We start from the raw sequence: 18,991 nt of genomic DNA on the forward strand, positions 1-18,991 counted from the left end.
TTAAGGCCAATCAGAGAATGCCTTAGGTAGGTGAGGAAGGACAGAGACACAACTTCACACAGTGTACCCCAACATGTCTCTGTGAGTGTGAAGTGCTGAGATGTGTATAATATAATTTATAGTTGTATGGAAGTTGAGGCGGCAGTCAGTGGACAGAGGAAAAGGTGCTGGAAGTTCAAGGATGTGTGTGAGGAAGTATCAGGGATAGCTTTTCAGCATTTGTGTGTCATATAGAAATTGGGGAAATGCCATCCTCTCACAGCTGAGAATTTGGTATGACTTGCCTTTCTAGTAATTTTGTTTCCCTCTTTGCCTCAGCTGTATCTGAACTAGTAACTGAACTCCAGTCTGTATCTGGCTCTGAAGATCTTCAAAACCTTCAGTGTTCCGCTGTGGGAAAGCCTGCCCCTGGAATCTCCATTTACCCATCACAAGTCACAGTACACCCAGCACAAGAATACCTTGCTCAGAACCCCAATGCCACAGTGACTGTCACTAAGAGCTACAGCATCTCTTTGAAAACTGCGAGGTCCCTGGGTCTCCAGAACGTGGTTGTGTCCATGACTCACCCAGTAAGACATGAAGAGAAGATAGTCCCTCTGCCACGAAATCAAGGAGGTAAGTAAAAGTGACAGGGAAGTTAAAGGGGGTAGCTGGTGTTGGGAAAACAGCTTAGTCTGTAAAACACTTGCCATGAAAGCACGGAGCCCAAATTTGATGCCCACATGAAAAGCCAGACCAATAATCCCAACACTGCAAGTATAGACAAAGTTAGAGAGCACTTTGTGTTGACTGCTAGCATCCACAGCACATACTTTTACACACACACACACACACACACACACACACGACAGAAGGAAATAGCATAGATATTTATCTTTTTAAAAATGTATAAGAAATAATGATATAAATCAACTAATTTCAATGACATAAGCCAATATAATGCAGATGCATGATTAAGAAATCAAACAATGATTCGATGTAATCCCCATCAAAATTCCTACTCAATTCTTTATAGAGATAGAAAGAACAATTTGCAAATTCATTTGGAATAAAAAAAAACCCAGGATATCGAAAACTATACTCAACAATAAAAGAACTTCTGGGGGAATCACCATCCCTGACTTCAAGCAGTATTACAGAGCAATAGTCATAAAAACTGTATGATATTGGTACAGAGACACACAGGTAGATCAGTCGAACAAAATTGAAGACCCAGAAATGAACCCGCGCACCTAGGGTCACTTGGTCTTTGACAAAGGAGCTAAAACCATCCAATGGAAGAAAGATAGTATTTTCAACAAATGGTGCTGGTTCAACTGGAGGTCAGCATGTAGAAGAATGTAAATTGATCCATTCTTATCACCATGTACAAAGCTTAAGTCCAAGTGGATCAAGAACCTCCACATCAAACCAGATACACTCAAACTAATAGAAGAAAAAGTGGGGAAGAGTCTCAAACACATGGGCACTGGGGAAAATTTCCTGAAATTGGTACAGAGACACGCAGGTAGATCAATGGAACAGAATTGAAGACCCAAAAATGAACCCACACACCTAGGGTCACTTGGTCTTTGACAAAGGAGCTAAACTCAATTCAACTGAGGATTATCAAATGGCTGAAAATCTCCTAAAGAAATGTTCAACATCCTTAGTCATCAGGGAAATGCAAATCAAAACAACCCTGAGATTCCACCTCACACCAGTCAGAATGGCTAAGATCAAAAATCTCAGGTGATAGCAGATGCTGGCGAAGATGTGGAGAAAGAGGAACACTTCTCCATTGTTAGTGGGATTGCAAACTGGTACAACCACTCTGGAAATCAGTCTGGAGGTTCCTCAGAAAATTGGACATTACACTACCTGAGGACCCAGCTATACATCTCCTGGGCATATACCCAAAAGATGCTCCAGCATACAACAAAGACACGTGCTCCACTATGTTCATAGCAGCCTTATTTATAATAGCCAGAAGCTGGAAAGGACCCAGATGCCCTTCAACAGAGGAATGTATTTAAAAAATGTGGTACATCTACACAATGGTGTATACTCAGCTATCAAAAACAATGACTTCATGAAATTCATAGGCAAATGGAATGAACTAGAAAATATCATCCTGAGTGAGGTAACCCAATCAATGAAAAACACACTTGGTATGTACTCATTGATAAGTGGATATTAGCCCAAAAGCTCGAATTACCTAAGATGCAATCCACAGACCACAGGAAGCTCAAGAAGAAGGATGATCAAAATGTAGATGTTCCCACTCCTTCTTAAAAGGGGGAAAATATCCATGGAGGGGATATGGAAGCAAAGTTTAGAGCACCAACTGAAGGAACAGCCATTCAGAGCATTCAGAGTCTGCCCCACATGTGGCATATATATATATATATATATATATATATCACCACCAAAACTAGACAAGATTGATGAAGCTAAAAAAAATGCATGATGGCATGATGAAGGGGACTGGATATAGATCTCTCCTGAGAGACACAGCCAGAACATGTCCAATACAGAGGTCAATGCTAGCAGCAAACCACTGAACTGAGAGCAGGACTCTCTTGGGGGAATTAGAGGAAGGATTGAAAGAGTTGAAGGAGTTTGCAACCCCGTAAGAACAACAATGCCAACCAACCAGAGCTTCTAGGGACTAAACCACTACCAAAAGACTATACATGGACTGACCCAGGGCTCCAACTGCATATGTAGTACAGAATAGCCTTGTTGGGACACCAGCCCTTGGTCCTGACAAGGTTGAACCCCCAGTGCAGGGTAATATGGGGGGGCAGTAAGGGGGACGGATGGGGGAAAACCTGTGGAGGGGGAGGGGGAGGGGATGGAGGTTTATGGACAGGAAACCGGGAAAGGGAATAACATTTGAAATATAAGTAAAGACATATATCTAATAAAAAAAACGAAATCAAACAATGAAGCCAATTCTAGGGTCCTAAGTCTTTAATCCAAGTAGTTGGGAAGCAGAGGTTGGATGACATCCGTGAACTCAAGGCCAGCCTGATCTACACAGTGAGTTCCAGGACAGTCAGAGCTTCTTAGTAAAACCCTGTCATAACTAAACAAAGACAACAGCACCACCACCACCAAAATCAAATCATACAATGTCAGCAGCCTTCACCCTAACCATGCATCCTGGGTATGCTGGTTTTTACAGACAACTTATAACTGTCTCTTGAATCCTTTTTAATCCTTCACAGAGAATTCTCTTCAGGTTTTCCTTTAGTTTAGGGTTGCTGATAGCTATATTTATTCATTCATTCATTCATTCATTCATTGATTCTTTTTTCATATGCTATCTTTATTATTTATTTATTTATTTATTTATTTATTTATTTATTTAAACTTCTTATTGATTCTTTGTGTCACATCATGAACCCCAGTCCCACTCACGGCCCCATCCTTTGTAGCCTTCCTCTGCCCTTGCAAATGAAAAGAACATAAGACAGAATTTAAAAAAAAAAAAGGAAAGGAAAAAAACCCAAAGAACAACAACAAAAAACCCCAAAAAGCAAAAAACAAAAAACTTGTCATGGAAGCTGTAGTGTGTCAGTTTGTCACCCACCATACCCTTTTGTGCATACATTTTTACTTGCAAATGTTCATTGTAATGAGTCACTGGACTGGTTTGAGGCCTCACTACACTGCTACACTATTAATAGTGTATCCTCACTGGGATTCCTCTTGGCTATCCTGTTGTTACCCTGTGTCATGGAGATCCTGCACCTTTGGATATGCAGGACCTGCCCTTTCATGTTGTTTGAGCAGTTCATAGGTGGGGTAGATGTTGGGGTGGGTCTGAGTGTGTAGTTCAATTGGTCAGCTCACCAGCTGTCCTGTTCCTGGATCACCAGAGTGAGCTCTCCAGCACTGCCACACCTAAATACCCAATGCTGCAGCCAGCAAGATGCAGGGTCAACTTTCCTATTCTGCTGCCTTCAGGGCCAGCTCACCTGTACCCCACCCTCAACCTGGGTCAGCTGGACTGTGCTGCTCAGGCAAGGTACAGGACCTGCTCTCCGGAGTGCTGTAGCCAGTGAAGGGCAGGGACAGTTCCACAGCTCTTATGACATCAGGCCCAACTGACCTACCTGACTTAGGTGAGGGGGGACAAGGCATCTCTCCCTCACCCACATTGCCTTAAAACAGATGATGGGTGGGGCCAGCTTTCACACACTCACATCCTCATCCATTCCCCTGCCACCAGGGTGAGCTCTACTGGGTTACCCTGGCAGGGGTTGAGCCAGCTCTTCTGAATGTGGTAACCAAGGAGGAACAGAGCCAGCTCAGCAAAATGCCTCATGTGGCCGTCCAGACCAGGGATATCTGCATGGCCTTCAGTGCTAACACAGGCCTGGGACATCAACACAGTCCCCAGTTGCCATAGGACCACAGACTCAGACTTGGTTCCAGCAGCAGCATGGCAATGAAAGCCAGTCAGATCAGCTCCTCTCACCCACCCTCTACAGCAGCATGACTCCCAGACACCCACACGGTCTCTGGTGGCGGGCAGACCAGACCACAAAAGTCTTCTTGGTTTTGGTGGTAACTTTGTAGCATTCTACCTTGGTGGCAGCGTGGGCCAAGGTCTCCCCATGGCCTTATCACTGTCCCCGATCCTCACATCTGCCTCTTCCTCCCTGTCACTGAGTCTCCAGTTCTACCTTTCTGTGATCTTTGTCTGCCATCCCTCCACTGAGCATTCCGTCTTTCCCACCTCCTCATCACGTATTTGCTCATTACAGTGGTGCCCTTGGCGGGTGCTTAGGTGCTTTCCTTAAGACCACCCTGACATGACAATAATTTTAAAGGAACATTTCCATTGCACTGTAATTCATGTTAGGTAGGTTTTTTTTTTTCTTTCTTTCATCAATTTGGTGACACCATTGACTTTCCCTCATTTGTAAAGTTTATTTTTAAATTATCATATAATGTGCTAGATAGTATAATGACAGTTTGGAACAAAGTGACATTTTATCACTTTCCTTCCTTCCATTTCGTCCATATCCTTGCCTCCCCATGCCTCCTGCCATAGAACATACTTAGTCCCAGATCATTTCTCTGTTCTATAACTTACCTGTCCTTGTATTCACACTCCCCCCCTCCCCATTTCTTTACCTACAGTTGATCTTGTTTATGCAGATACAAAAAGAGATGGACAGACAGGCACACACACACACACACACACACACACACAAACATGGTAAAATTCACATTTGAGGCAGAATATATGGGTTTTGTCATATGAGTTTGTTATCACTTTGCTTAATATTCATGCTTTTCAGATCCATCATTTTTGTACAAATTTCATGATTTTGTTTTTATTTACAATTGAATAATATTATATTGTATATATATATGTATATATATGTATATATATATATATCACATTTTTCTTATTAATTCATCTGTTGATGGACATCTAGGCCCTGAACATAATAGCAAAAAGCATGGATGTACAAATGCCTCTATGGTAGAATCTGGAGTCCTTAGGGTATATGCCTGGGAGTGTACAGCTGGATCATTTCGTAATTCTCTTTTTAATTCCTTGCAGAACTGCCAAACCAATTTCCATAGTATCTGTATTAATTTGCATCACCACCAGCAGTAAGTAAATGTTCCTCTTCCCCGACCCCTCCACATCCTCTTGACCATCTGTTGTCGGTTTCCTTCTTAATAGTCCTCTGATTGAGATGGTGTGGTGTCTCAAAGTAACGTTAATTCACATTTCCCTGAATACTGGGGATATTAAATACTCTTAAAAAATACTTACTGGAGGGCTGGAAAAATGGTTCACTGATTAAAAGCACTGGCTTCTCTTCCAGATGATGAGATTGGATCCCCGTCACTTACATAGCAGCTAAAAACTCTGCAATTCCAACTCTAGCCTTTTCTCTGGCCAGTTTTTGAAGATCTTCTTTTATAAAAGTTGTTGTAGTCATGGCATCTCTTTAGAGCAGTGGAGCAGTGACCAAGACAATTATAAATATAAATTGAATTGAATTGAATTGAAGTTCTAGTAAAAGCCTAGGAAACCCAACCCGGGGACCCACAAGCAGCACAGAGCTGGTCAGTAATCGAAAGGCTTTCAGGGTAGGATGCACCATGTGCACAGTAGGGTAGGATGCACCATGTGAACAAAAGGGAGCTGAAAATCACTGGGGCCAGCAGTTCTGACACAAGGACTCCTTCCTATTATGATGACCTTAGGCTATTCTTAAGGGACTGCTACCATGACTCAAGCATGTCTTGTAGGTGGGACCTTTTGATATTGTTGCACTGGCAATTAAATTTTCTCTTTTCAAATTTAATTTTTCAGTACTAAAGAGTACTAGACATCATTAGCATTTTCATCTGTGTGTATTATTATACTTTATTCTTTTTCTCCCTCTTTCACTGTGCTCTCCCTGTTGTCTCTGTATTTCCTTTTCACCAGCTCCATTACTATATCCCCTCATAGCCCATGTATTTATATTCCATTTAAGGTCTTAGGGTTTCCTAAACTTCTATTTTCAGGTGAAGAAGAGTGGGAACTGAAGACAGGCCATGGGCATGCTCACACACAAAGATGGACACATTCCTAGAGTCTGTTTTCCTCCCTCCCTCCCTCCCTCCCTCCCTCCCTCCCTCCCTTCCTTCCTTTATCCTTTCCTTTTCCCTTCTTTTCTTTCCTTTTTTTGATGTTATTAAGTTGTCCAGGTTATACTTGAACTCATTCAGCTCACTCTATAGTCCAGGCTGGATTTAAATTTTCAGTCTTCTGCCTCAGCCTCCCAAGTAGCTTAAATGACAGTCTTATTCCACTGACCCAGCCTTTCTAAATATCTCCGTCTGAGGGTTACAATTTCTCATTACTTTTGGAGGAACAATGACTACTATCTCTTTAAAAGATGATAGTATCCAATCTTCTTATAGTCCTCCTCACCTCTGGAATACCACATTGAATTGTATTATGTACATTAAAATCATTACATAAATCAGAAACCCTAATGTTCGCATTTTGGGTACTTTTTTTGTTCCATTACCTATAAGAGTCTACACACATTGTTTTTCACTCTTTTAACTTCATGCTTCATGCTGGTTGTTTTTGTGCACTAGACCTTGTCCATGAGAAACTGCAAACATAAGTGACTCTTCAAGTTTGATAACAGCTTTATTTAAATGTCACCTAAACAATGTACAACTTACTCATTGCAAGTATGCAAGTTAATTAATTAATTACATTTAATATATTTATAACATTACAGTTATCAGTAAATCCATCTTAGAATATCTTTATGAGTTTTCACCAAAAAGACCCATAGTCTTTTTCCCCTTGGCATTTTGTTTTTATTAAGATAGAACTTACCCTACTAAAGTATACGATTTAGAGATTACTGGTATGTTCTAAGTATTTTGCAAAAGATGCTGATGTTTACTTAGGATATTTCTACCATTCTCTGAAGAAACCAAACACCTCCTACCAGTGGCAAAATTTTCAATGCCTTGAAATGAGCGGTCTTCTTATTCCCTGGTAGTCAATAACTTTTTTATGCTAGTGAATTTATCTCTTGTGGTTACTTCATACAAATGCAATAACAGTATATGTTGCTATTTGGATGTTACTTCTTTCATATACCGGAATATTCAAGGTTCATCCATAGGGTGACATGTGTCAGTACTTCAATTTTATATAAATAAAAAGTACTCTACCGAATAAGCATACCATACTTCCTTTATCTATGCTTCAACTGGTACATGTTTGGATTTTTTTGTATTTTTTGACTTTTGTGTAAAATTCATCTTAAGCATTTGTGCACAAGGTTTTACATAAACATATATTCTCAGTTCCCTGGTAATAATACACACAGAAGTGGATTTGTTGGTTATATGTAAATAAAATATTCCATACTTTCAAGACATGCCAGTAGTCAAACTATTTTAAGTTCCCAGCAGTCGTGTAAGTCTGTTTGCTGTTTGTCTGCATCCTGCCAATACTTTTAATTCTATTTTCAAAAACGAGTGTATCAACCATAGCAATGGGTGTGCCTGATGAGTATATCATTGTGGCACCCCATACTTTTTACCACAACTATCAAATCCTCATTGCCTACATCAAGGAAGCTCATAAACTAATGTGTGTCACACACACACACACACACACACACACCCGAAGAAAAAATTATACATATAAACATTATGTAGTGAATGGCTTTATAATATCTTCCTCTAACGTACATTTGCTGTAGCTGTGTTTATGGTAGACATAGTTTCCTTACTCCAGGTAAAATCAGATAGGAAAGCATTGGGGGTATGGCTTAGTGGTACAATATTTGGTTGCCAGGAGCAAGGCTTTAGGTTTGATTTCTAGCACTGGAAAAAATGGAAAGAACAGAAATCATTTAACATATGCCCCTTAGAAAAGCAGAGCTCTTTCTGCTTCACCCTTGGGATGTAACTATGGAGATTTAAGCCTCCAGGAGATATCACAGTTCTTTGCCCTGGCAAATATTTACCTTCAGTGTTTATTGCTAAATTTTAATATTGACATTTCGGCTCAGCTCTCAGCAGCTTGGTTTTAACTTTGAATTTAATAATTGGTACTTTTGTTAGGTGAAATATGTTTCTAAATGTCAAGCTTGTCACCTGGAAGCTTCCTCTTACTAGATCTAGATCTTTATGATTTAGTAAATCTTTGATATTTTAAAAAGATGTTAAAATAATTTATTAATATTTTCTTAATAGTCTAAAGTTAAGTGTGGGTTCAAATTAATTAGGTCTTTTGGAGTCAAAGTAGCCTGTATTATATAATTTTACATCAACCATTAGACTTTGGTTTTGTCGACAAATTTTTGCTACCATCCATGTGCGCTGAGCTCTGATTCCCAGAAGTTCAAGACTGTTGCTTTCGATCTTCATCAGACCCTTAGATGCTCTGTGGAAGTGGAGGAGATCCTTGGCTTACCTACTGTTTTCCATCTCTTCCTCTTGACAAGTGGTAGAAATGTTGTTCCTAATCTACGTTTGGCTTTCATAATTTCTTCATGTTAGTGTAAATGCTATGAACATAATATGGATGGATGTTCAGTTGTGGTAATTGTCTCAGCCACTGTTTTATTGCTGTGAAGAGACACTGTGACCACAGTAAGTTTCATGAATGGAAACATTTAACTGGGGCTTGCTTACAGGTTCAGAGAGTAATAATTCATTATCATCATGGTGAGGAACATGGAGGCATGTAGGTAAACACGGTCTGGGAAAAGTGGCTGAGAGTTCAACATGGGAGAGCCACAGGCAGCAGGAAGAGAGAGACACTGGGCCTGATTTGGGCAATTGAAACTTCAAAGCCTAACCAACCCCTGTGGGCTGTTGCCAATGAGGCAACACAAAAGGGTACATCTTCTATTTCTTGTTAGGTAGTACCACTTCCTGATGATTAAGCATTCAAATATATGTATACTATGCACACTATGCTGGATAGTATTATGTCACACCAGTAAGCAGCACCTCTCCATGGCTTCTGCATGAGCTTATGCCTCCAAGTTCCTGCCTCATTTGAGTTCCTGTCCTGACTTCATTTGATAATGAATAGCGAAATAGAACCTACCTACCTTAACTTTTTGGTCATGGTGTTTCATTGCAGCAATAAAAATCCTAACTAGGAAAAGTTTATATCAGAATAATAGGGTACTATTGTAACAGACCTGGCCATGTTGTTTTTCTAGAGGACTATAGAAGCATTTTGGAACTTTGGGCTAACAAAGCCATTGAGTATTAAGTACTCAGTGGGATATTTTATAGGAGCTTGAAAGATTGAAATGTTGAGAGCAGTGTAGACAATGAAGACCTTGACTTGTGAAATTTCAAGAGAGAGCATTAAAGTTTACATCAGGGCCATTTGCAATTTTGAGTTGCAAGTCTGTTGTTCTGGTTAGCTGGGACTGACAGATCAGCTGGGACTGACAGATCAACTGTGATGAACAAGATGCCAGAACCAATAAAGTAAAATCTTTGCATTGCTAGGACGATACTAGTCAGCAGAAGCAAAGGAATTAGTGGTGATTTTTAAGAAGAGACCAGCGTCACTGAATTGAAGTCTTCTGAAAAATGTTTACTCAAACTCTGTACAAAGAAGCTGTCTTACAGACATTGCCGAGGCTGTACCTTGCACAGATAGTCAAATGTGGAAGTGTAACAGTATCCCAGGGAGTACTGGCTTTGAAGGCATGAAAGGATCATGAAAAGCAGCTAAAGATTGGCTCTGTGTGGCAGGGTAAAAGTATACCCCAGATGTAACAAGGCACCCTAGCATTTTGGAGATGCCAGTACCATTGGGTGACCAATAAGAATGTGAGGAACAGAGGTATGGAGCCAGTAGGAGCTTAGAAGACAAGCTGTGTGCACTGCAGATGGCCCAGGCAGAGAAGCAATTCTTTGGAGGAGCACAGATTGTGAGTGAATCCCAGTCATTGTATTGAGTTATTTTGGAGGTGGGTTTTTTTTTTGTTTTTTTTTTTTTTGTTTTTTTTTTTTTGTTTTTTGTTTGTTTTTTTGTTTGGTTTTTTTGTTTTTTTTTTTTTTTTTTGCTTTGATTTGATTGTGACTGTGTCCTCGTTGCTTTTTCTTAAAATATGAAAGTACTTAATTTATTTTTTGCTTTTTAGGAGCCCATGATTTGGTTTTCCCCTTGAGCACCTGACTGAGCTGTACTACATTTCTGGTGTTTCTTCTCTCCTCAAACTGTGTCCTGTGCATTTTTCCTTGCTCAACTTGATCCTTTTCATAGAGATGTGCATAAAGAGTGATTACTAATAAGCACATAACAGACTCAACACTAGACTTTCTTGAAATCTCCTCTTCCAATCCATAAATCAAAAACTCTTCAATTTAGCCTCAGGCAGATTTTTAATGACAAGGATAAAAAGCCAAAAATATCACAATAATCATCTAGGCTTCTTCATAATATTATTCTCTTCTGAAACTTCTTGAGCTGTGCCTCTGCATTTCCCATTGCCTGAGCACCAGTCTTCCATGATTCTCCTAAGCCTAGATTCAAGTGTCCAAGTGATTTTCTGGACTTAAGGTCTTCCCTATTCCTCTGAGAGACAGCATGGTCAGGAAGAAGTCAAAATATCACTATTTGCCAATGATATGATATTATATTCAAGTGACCCCAAAAGTTCCACCAGAAAACTGCTAAGCCTGATAAACAACTTCAGCAAAGTGGATAGATATAAAATTAACTCAAACAAATCTGTAGCCTTCCTCTACTCAAAGGATAAACATGCTGAGAAAGAAATGAGGGAAATAACACCCTTCACAATAATCACAAATAACATAAAATACCTCGGTGTGACTCTAACCAAGCAAGTGAAAGATCTTTATGTCAATAACTTCAAGTCTCTGAAGAAAGAAATTGAAGAAGATCTCAGAAGATGGAAAGACCTCCCGTGTTCATGGATGGGCAGGATTAATATAGTAAAAATGACCATTTTGCCAAAAGCAATCTGCAGATTCAATGCAATCCCCATCAAAATTCTAACTCAATTCTTTATAGACTTAGAAAGAGAAATTTGAAAATTCATTTGGAATAACAAAAATCCCAAGATAGTGAAAACTATCTTCAACAATAAAAGAACTCCTGGGGAAATCACCATCCCTGACCTCAAGCTGTATTATAGAGAAATAGTCATAAAAACTATACGGTATTGGTACAGAGACAGGCAGATAGATCAATGGAATAGAATTGAATCCACACACCTGTGGTCACTTGATCTTTGACAAAGGAGTTAAAACCATACAGTGGGGAAAAAAAGACAGCATTTTCAAAAAATGGTGCTGGTTCAAGTGGAGGTCAGCGTGTAAAAGAATGCAAATCAATCCATTGTTATCTCCTTTTATTAAGCTCAATTCTAAGTGGATCAAGGACCTCTATATCAAATCAGATACACTGAAACTAAGAGAAAGAGTGGGGAAGAGCCTCAAACACATGGGCACTGGGAACAATTTTCTGAACAGAACACTAATGGCTTATGCTCCAAGATCAAGAATCGACAAATGGGACCTCAAAAAAAATCACAAAGCTTCTGTAAGGCAAAGGACACTGTCATTTGGACAAAACAGCAACCAAAAGTTTAGGAAAAGATCTTTACCAATCCTACATCTGATAGAGGGCTAAAATCCAATATATACAAAGAACTCAAGAAGTTAGATTCCAGAGAATCAAATAACCCTATTAAAAAATGAGAGCTAAACAAAGAATTCTCAGCTGAGGAATATCAAATGGCTGAGAAGTACCTAAAGAAATGTTCAACATCCTTAGTCATCAGGGAAATGCAAATCAAAACAATCCTGAGATTCCACCTCACACCTGTCAGAATGGTTAAGATTAAAAAATTCAGTTGACAACAGATGTTGGTGGGGATATGGAGAAAGAGGAACACTCCTCCATTCTTGGTGGGATTGCAAGCTAGTACAACCACTCTGGAAATCAATCTGGAGGTTCCTCAGAAAATTGGACATAGTACTACTTGAGGGCCCAGCTATATAACTCCTGGGCATATACCTAAAAGATGCTCCAACATATAACAAGGACACATGCTCCACTATGTTTATAGCAGCCCTCTTTATAACAGCCAGAAGCTGTAAAGAACACAGATGTTCTTCAACATAGGAATGTATACAGAAAATGTATCTATACGTCTATACAATGGAATACTACTCAGCTATTAAAAACAATGACTTCATGAAATCCATAGGCAAATGGATGGATAGAAAAATTCATCCTGAGTGAGGTAGCCCAATCACACAAAAAAAAAAAAACCCACATGGTATGCATTCACTGATAAATAGAAATTATCCCAAAAGCTGGAATTACCCAAGATACAATCCACAGACCCCATGAAGCTCAAGGAGAAGGATGACCAAATTGCAGAAGCTTCAGTCCTTCTTAAAAGCGGGAACAAAAATATTCATAGGAGAAAATATGGAGACAAATTTTGGAGCAGAGACTGAAGGAATGGTCATTCAGAGCCTGCTCCACCTGGGGATCCAGTCCACATACATACAGCCACTAAACGTAGACTATATTGCTGATGCCAAAGAAGTGCATACTAAGAGAAGCCTGATATAGCTGTCTTCTGAGAAGCTGTGTCTGAGCATGACAAATACAGAGGAGAAAGCAGCCAACCATTGAACTGAGAATGGGGTCCCCATTGGAAAAGTTAGAGAAAGGATTGAAGGAGCTGAAGGGATTAGTAACTCTATAGAAAGAAGAACAATATCAACCAACCAGACCCCACTATAGTTCACAGGGACTAAACCACCATGAAATACACATGGAGGGACCCATGACTCCAGCTACATATATACATTGTTGGGCATCAATGGGAGGAGACTCCCTTATACTGTAAAAGCTCGATGCTCCAGTGTAGGGGAGTGTCAGGTGGGAGGGAGTGATTGGGTTGCTGGTTAGGAAGCACTCTCATAGATGTACAGGGTTGGGGAATGGGGTAGGGATGTCTGGAGGGGAAACCAGGAAAGGGAATAACATTTGAAATGTAAATAAAGAAAATATCAAATAAAAATAAAATAAATAAATAAAATGATACGAAGCTAGAATAACATTTGAATACATTAGGAACAGTCTAATAAAATCTCTAATCACAAAATTTTTACCAAATAAAGGGTTTTTCTGAATTTTCAAAAAGCCAGGGGTATTAACCTATTCTTTTCTCAGTATGATCATGTAAGATTCTCAACTCTCCACTTTCTAAACTGGGAGAGAATTTGAACTTTGTTTCCAGTACCCTTCCAGCTTTTTCATTTTAACAATGCAATTTATGGCAAAATACAGTGCCTCATATAGTGACTACCTAAGAATTCAGCACCAAGCAAAACAGCCTTTATTATTCTCCAATGTCAAGGAACAGGGTCTTCTCCCTTCTTGAATAAACTGTGGGGAGTTAAGACAACAGTGGATCTTTCACACTGTAGAGAAACCCTCTAAATTATTTTGTTCCATAGATCAGATTTTGGTACCTATCTTGACACGAGATATACCATGTTGATATATTACCCAATTATTTGGAATAACAAAAATATGTTTGAAATAGAATGTTCATCTGGGTTGCTATTGAACATCAAGGCTTTTACTTTAATATCCAAGATGTTTTCATTTCTTCATAGTATCTGGGAGATTGTACAAACATTTTCTTCAAGTTCTTTCATGGACTTTTTTTTCTTCTTCTTTCAAGAAGCAAGGTTTTGTTTGTGTTTCTCCCCCCCCCATCCCATTTATTTATTTATTTATTTATTTATTTATTTATTTATTTATTTTACATCCTGATTGCTATCCCTACCTCCCAAACACCCCCTCACACAGTCCCTCACCCATCCCTATTCCCCTTCTCCTCTGAGAGTGTAGAGCACCCCCACACACACTGCCCAGGTGTACCCCTCAACCCTGGTACATCAAGTCTCTGCAGTTAGGTGCATCCTCTCCCTTTAAGTCCAGAAAACTCAGCCCAGTCAGGGGAATGGATTCCACAGACAGGAATCAGCTTTAGGTACAGTCCCCACTTCTTCTGTTGGGGGATCCACATGAAGACTAAGTTCCACATCTGCTACATATGTGCCAGGGGCCTTGGTCCAGCCCATGTATGCTCTTTTGTTGGTGGCTCAGTCTCCGAGAGGCTCCGAGACTCCAGGTTAGTTGACTCTGTTGGTCTACTGTAGAGTTCCGATCCCCTCCCCTCAGGGCCCTCAATCTTTTGCCCAGATCATCTATATGAGTGCCTGAGGGCCATCTAATGTGTTGGCTATGGGCCTCTGCATCTGTTTCAGTCAGCTACTTGGTGGAGCCTCTCAGAGGACAGTTATGCTAGATCCCGTCTTCAAGCATAAGAGAGCATCATTGATAATGTCAGGGATTGGTGCTTGCCTGTGGGGTGGGCCTTAAGTTGGGCCCATTATTGGTTGGCCACTCCCTCAGTCTCTGCTCCATCCTTGTCCCTGCATTTCTTTTAGACAGGACAAATTTTGGGTCTAGAGTTTTGTAGGTGGGTTGTTATCCTTATCCTTCCACTGGGGATCCTGTCTGGCTATAGGAGGTGGTCTCTTTGCTTCCATATCCCCACTATTAGGAATCTCAGCTAAGGTTCCTGCACTGACTCCCAGGAGCCTCCCCCGACATCCTTAGTCATCAGGGAAATGCCAATCAAAACAACTCTAACATTCCTTATTACACCTAACCCAGTGGCTAAGGGCAAAATCTCAAGAAACGACACATGCTAGTAAGGATGTGGAGAAAGGGGACACCCCTCCCTTGCTGGTAGGAGTGCAAATTTGTACAACCAATCAATCTGGCAGTTTCTCAGAAAATTGGAAATAGTTCTACCTGAAGAGCCAGCTATACCACTCCTGGACAAATACCCAAAAGATGCTCCACCATACCACAAGGACGTGTGTTCCACTCTGCTCGTAGCAGCCTTATTCGTAATAGGCAGAATAACCCAGTTGTCCCTTAACTCAAGAATGGATACAGAAAATGTGGTCCATTTACACAATGGACTATTATTCAGCTATTAAAAACAAGGACATCATGAATTCTGCAGGCAAATGGATGGAACTGGAAAATATCCTGAGTGAGGTAACCCAGACCCAAAAAGACATGCATGGTGTGTACTCACTCGTGATATTAGCCATAAAGTACAGGATGCCCGCCATACGCTCCACAGACACAAGAAACTAAACGAGAAGGAAGGTACAAGTGAGGATGCTTGAATCTCAATTAGGAGGGTGAATAAAATAGTCATAGGAGGTAGAGGGAAGGAGGAACCTGGGTGAGGAAGGGAATTGAAGGGGAATGAAAGGGTTCAGGATCAAAGAATACCCTTGGCAGGGAAGGGAGAGGCAAAGATTAAAACAGAGACTGAAGGAACACCCATTCAGAACCTGCCCCACATGTGGCCCATACATATACAGCCACCCAATTAGACAAGATGGATGAAGCAAAGAAGTGCAGACCGACAGGAGCCGGATGTAGATCGCTCCTGAGAGACACAGCCAGAATACAGCAAATACAGAGGCGAATGCCAGCAGCAAACCACTGAACTGAGAATAGGACCCCCGTTGAAGGAATCAGAGAAAGAACTGGAAGAGCTTGAAGGGGCTCGAGACCCCATATGTACAACAATGCCAAGCAACCAGAGCTTCCAGGGACTAAGCCACTACCTAAAGACTATACATGGACAGACCCTGGACTCTGACCTCATAGGTAGCAATGAATATCCTAGTAAGAGCACCAGTGGAAGGGGAAGCCCTGGGTCCTGCTAAGACTGAACCCCCAGTGAACTAGACTGGTGGGGGGAGGGCGGCAATGGGGGGAGGGTTGGGAGGGGAACACCCATAAGGAAGGGGAGGGGGGAGGGGGATGTTTGCCCGGAAACCGGGAAAGGGAATAACACTCGAAATGTATATAAGAAATACTCAAGTTAATGTAAAAAAAAAAAAAGAATCTCCTTAATTATTTATTTTAATGAAACTATATCTTTTCCAGTCTGAAAATAATGTCCCCAAAGTCTTCAGTCATTTTCTGCTTCGTTCCTGGTTTTTGTCACCTTTAAAGCTCATTCTTCTGTTCATGTTACATTTTCTAAGTCTGTTTTCTCACAAGTTATTGTCCCAGAAGGTCATGTCAATATTCTCGCTATTGTTCTTTTTCTTTTAATGCTAATTTTAAGAATTTTCAAAAATTTATAGGTAATATGTGTGTTCTGTTTGTCTCTTGAAACTGAAGTTGGCCAACTCCTTTTTTCTGGTCAATGTTTCCAACTCAAACAGCTTGATTGTATGAGTTTAATACCATCAGTATCTTCCTAAATCTGTTGGCTGTATCATTATGCTCCATTTTAATTATTTATTAAAATGCACTTATCAATAATAGGCAATTTATCAATGCAGAAAAAGGCTATGCCTTGCTTATTTTATGTTAAATATGAGAGATGTGAATTCCATATGTAGTTTCTGCTTTATTGGAATTACCTTCAGAAAAGAGTTCATTTTTCTATATAAATCTTCATGTTCATTCTCCTCCACCTATCTAAAATGGCTATGTGGTATTTTGTTGGAAAAGAATAGTAAAAAACTAGATAAAATCTCGTCGGTGCAGCCAAAGGTGAAGCCACAGTGCCTCTCTGAAAAGCATGCGCATTCCTAATTATAAAGAGAAGTAGCACCTGCCATCTGGGATCTTACTTTTCATTCCGTGGTAATGACAAAGCCTCTCATAGAGTACGTCTGATGGCAATGAAGCTGTAGCAAGACAAGAAAGCTTTACAAATTTAAGGCCCCAGGATAGTCACGTAGTGTAACCAGAGAAACAATTTGTCTGGTTTATGGTTTTCAGGTACCACAAATTCTTGTTTAAACTGGAAGATAACAGCAACTATATTCATCATATTGTTTCTCATTTCATGGATCATCATTGGGGCCCTTCGCTTTATTCATTTCAAAAAGAAAAGGTAAGATATACGGACAGACAGACAGACAGATATAGCAATAGTGACCTGATGTGTCAGAGAAACTAGATACAATAGAGCTAGATGGAAATATTTTTTTAATTCCAGGGGTTCTGGAAAAAATCTATCGAGAAAAGAATAGTGAAGGAAATCTTGTTCCCATGTGCTAGACAGTTCTTGATATCCGGTGATTAAAAATTTGACCACTAGCAGGCATTTTATGTTATAGTGAATTGAGTGTACTAATTTTTAAAGCAAAATGTTTATTTTTATATTATGAGCTTCTTTTATTTGTGTGTTTCTGTATGTTACATGCATGTTTGGTGCCAGTGAGGACCTGAAGAGAGTGTGAAAATTGAGTTGCAGGCAGTTATGAGACCTCCATATGGGTGCTGGGAACTGAACCAGGGTCCTCTGATGAAGCTACAAGTTGTCTTAACTGGTGAGCCATCCCCCCATCACAAGTTTAAGATTCTTTATTGAGAATGAGTTTTCACAGAAGAAAGCACAAGGTCCAGGGAAACGGGTGAAAGAGAGATCTAGAGCCAGGAAGCCTGGGACAGATCCAACTGAGCCATAAGGTGAAATGGAAATCTTACTTTGTAGGGTTAATATAATAAAATACACATCCATTTATCCAGCTCCGTGGTGGATGGCAATGCACGATGGAAGATAAGTGTAAATACGATACTAGGCAGTGACAGGAAAAACTGTAGACCTAATTGGTGGCGTGTGATTTGTTTTTCTGTCATTATATATTCTTTAAATTTAAAAACCTTTGGTGTATTTGTTCTACCACATTGCAATCCAAGGAAATGTATAAACCAAAGAAGCTTGAGAATCTTCTCTATAATCTAGAAAGCTCTGTCACTGGAGTGCGGAAGACATACCTTATAAGAGAAGAATGTAGAGACTGCTACACTAGTCAGGATGACATATGTCTGGAATCAAGAGGTTGAAAAGAGGAGGAGGGATTAAAGCTATATGCAGGATGGGATTTCCTGAATGACAGCTGCGGAGAGAGAGTGACTTATCTTACTTATCTTACTCAAGTGATTTAACACTAAGGAAAACTTGCATAAACATGTGAAAGAATAGAAAAATGGCAATCTTTGCAGGGAGGATTAAGAATTCTGTTTGGAACATTGTCACTTTTAAATGTCTACTTTATACCCAGGAGCTATGTTAATTAAGTATCCACATGTAAAACTTGGGATTTTTTGGAGCAAATGATAAATAAGTTTGCTAATATAGAAGGTATGATCACTGTGAAGACAGATCATAAATTACTGTTTTCACAATTTAAGGTAAAAACAAAGTCAAGTTATAGTAATTGGGACAAACTCTCAAGGGGTTTTCTGTATAAATGTCTCAAATTCTAACTGGTAGCCTATTCTTGCAATGAGCTGCCATGGAGGGGAAGGGGAATGTTTGGTCAGTATTCAGTTTATTCTTATGTCAGTGTCATGGTTCTCCAG

The 18,991-nt window shown here is 40.0% G+C and overlaps 1 protein-coding gene across 3 annotated transcripts in view; it reads left to right on the forward strand.

The window, feature by feature from the left end:
* Cd200l1 (CD200 molecule like 1) overlaps window positions 1–18,991 on the forward strand; it is a 66,997-nt gene that overhangs the window by 31,635 nt on the left and 16,371 nt on the right. For 2 of the 3 annotated variants that reach the window (XM_039088891.2, XM_001065185.7), the window contains 2 exons: window positions 319–618; window positions 17,402–17,516. In XM_039088891.2, the coding sequence (XP_038944819.1) occupies window positions 319–618; window positions 17,402–17,516 (415 nt within the window). Of the gene's footprint in view, window positions 1–318; window positions 619–5,569; window positions 5,623–17,401; window positions 17,517–18,991 lie in introns of those variants that run through there. The other variant, XM_039088892.2, reaches the window with a different exon arrangement.

This window comes from Rattus norvegicus, chromosome 11, assembly GCF_036323735.1.
Source record: "Rattus norvegicus strain BN/NHsdMcwi chromosome 11, GRCr8, whole genome shotgun sequence".
Taxonomy (NCBI): domain Eukaryota; kingdom Metazoa; phylum Chordata; class Mammalia; order Rodentia; family Muridae; genus Rattus; species Rattus norvegicus.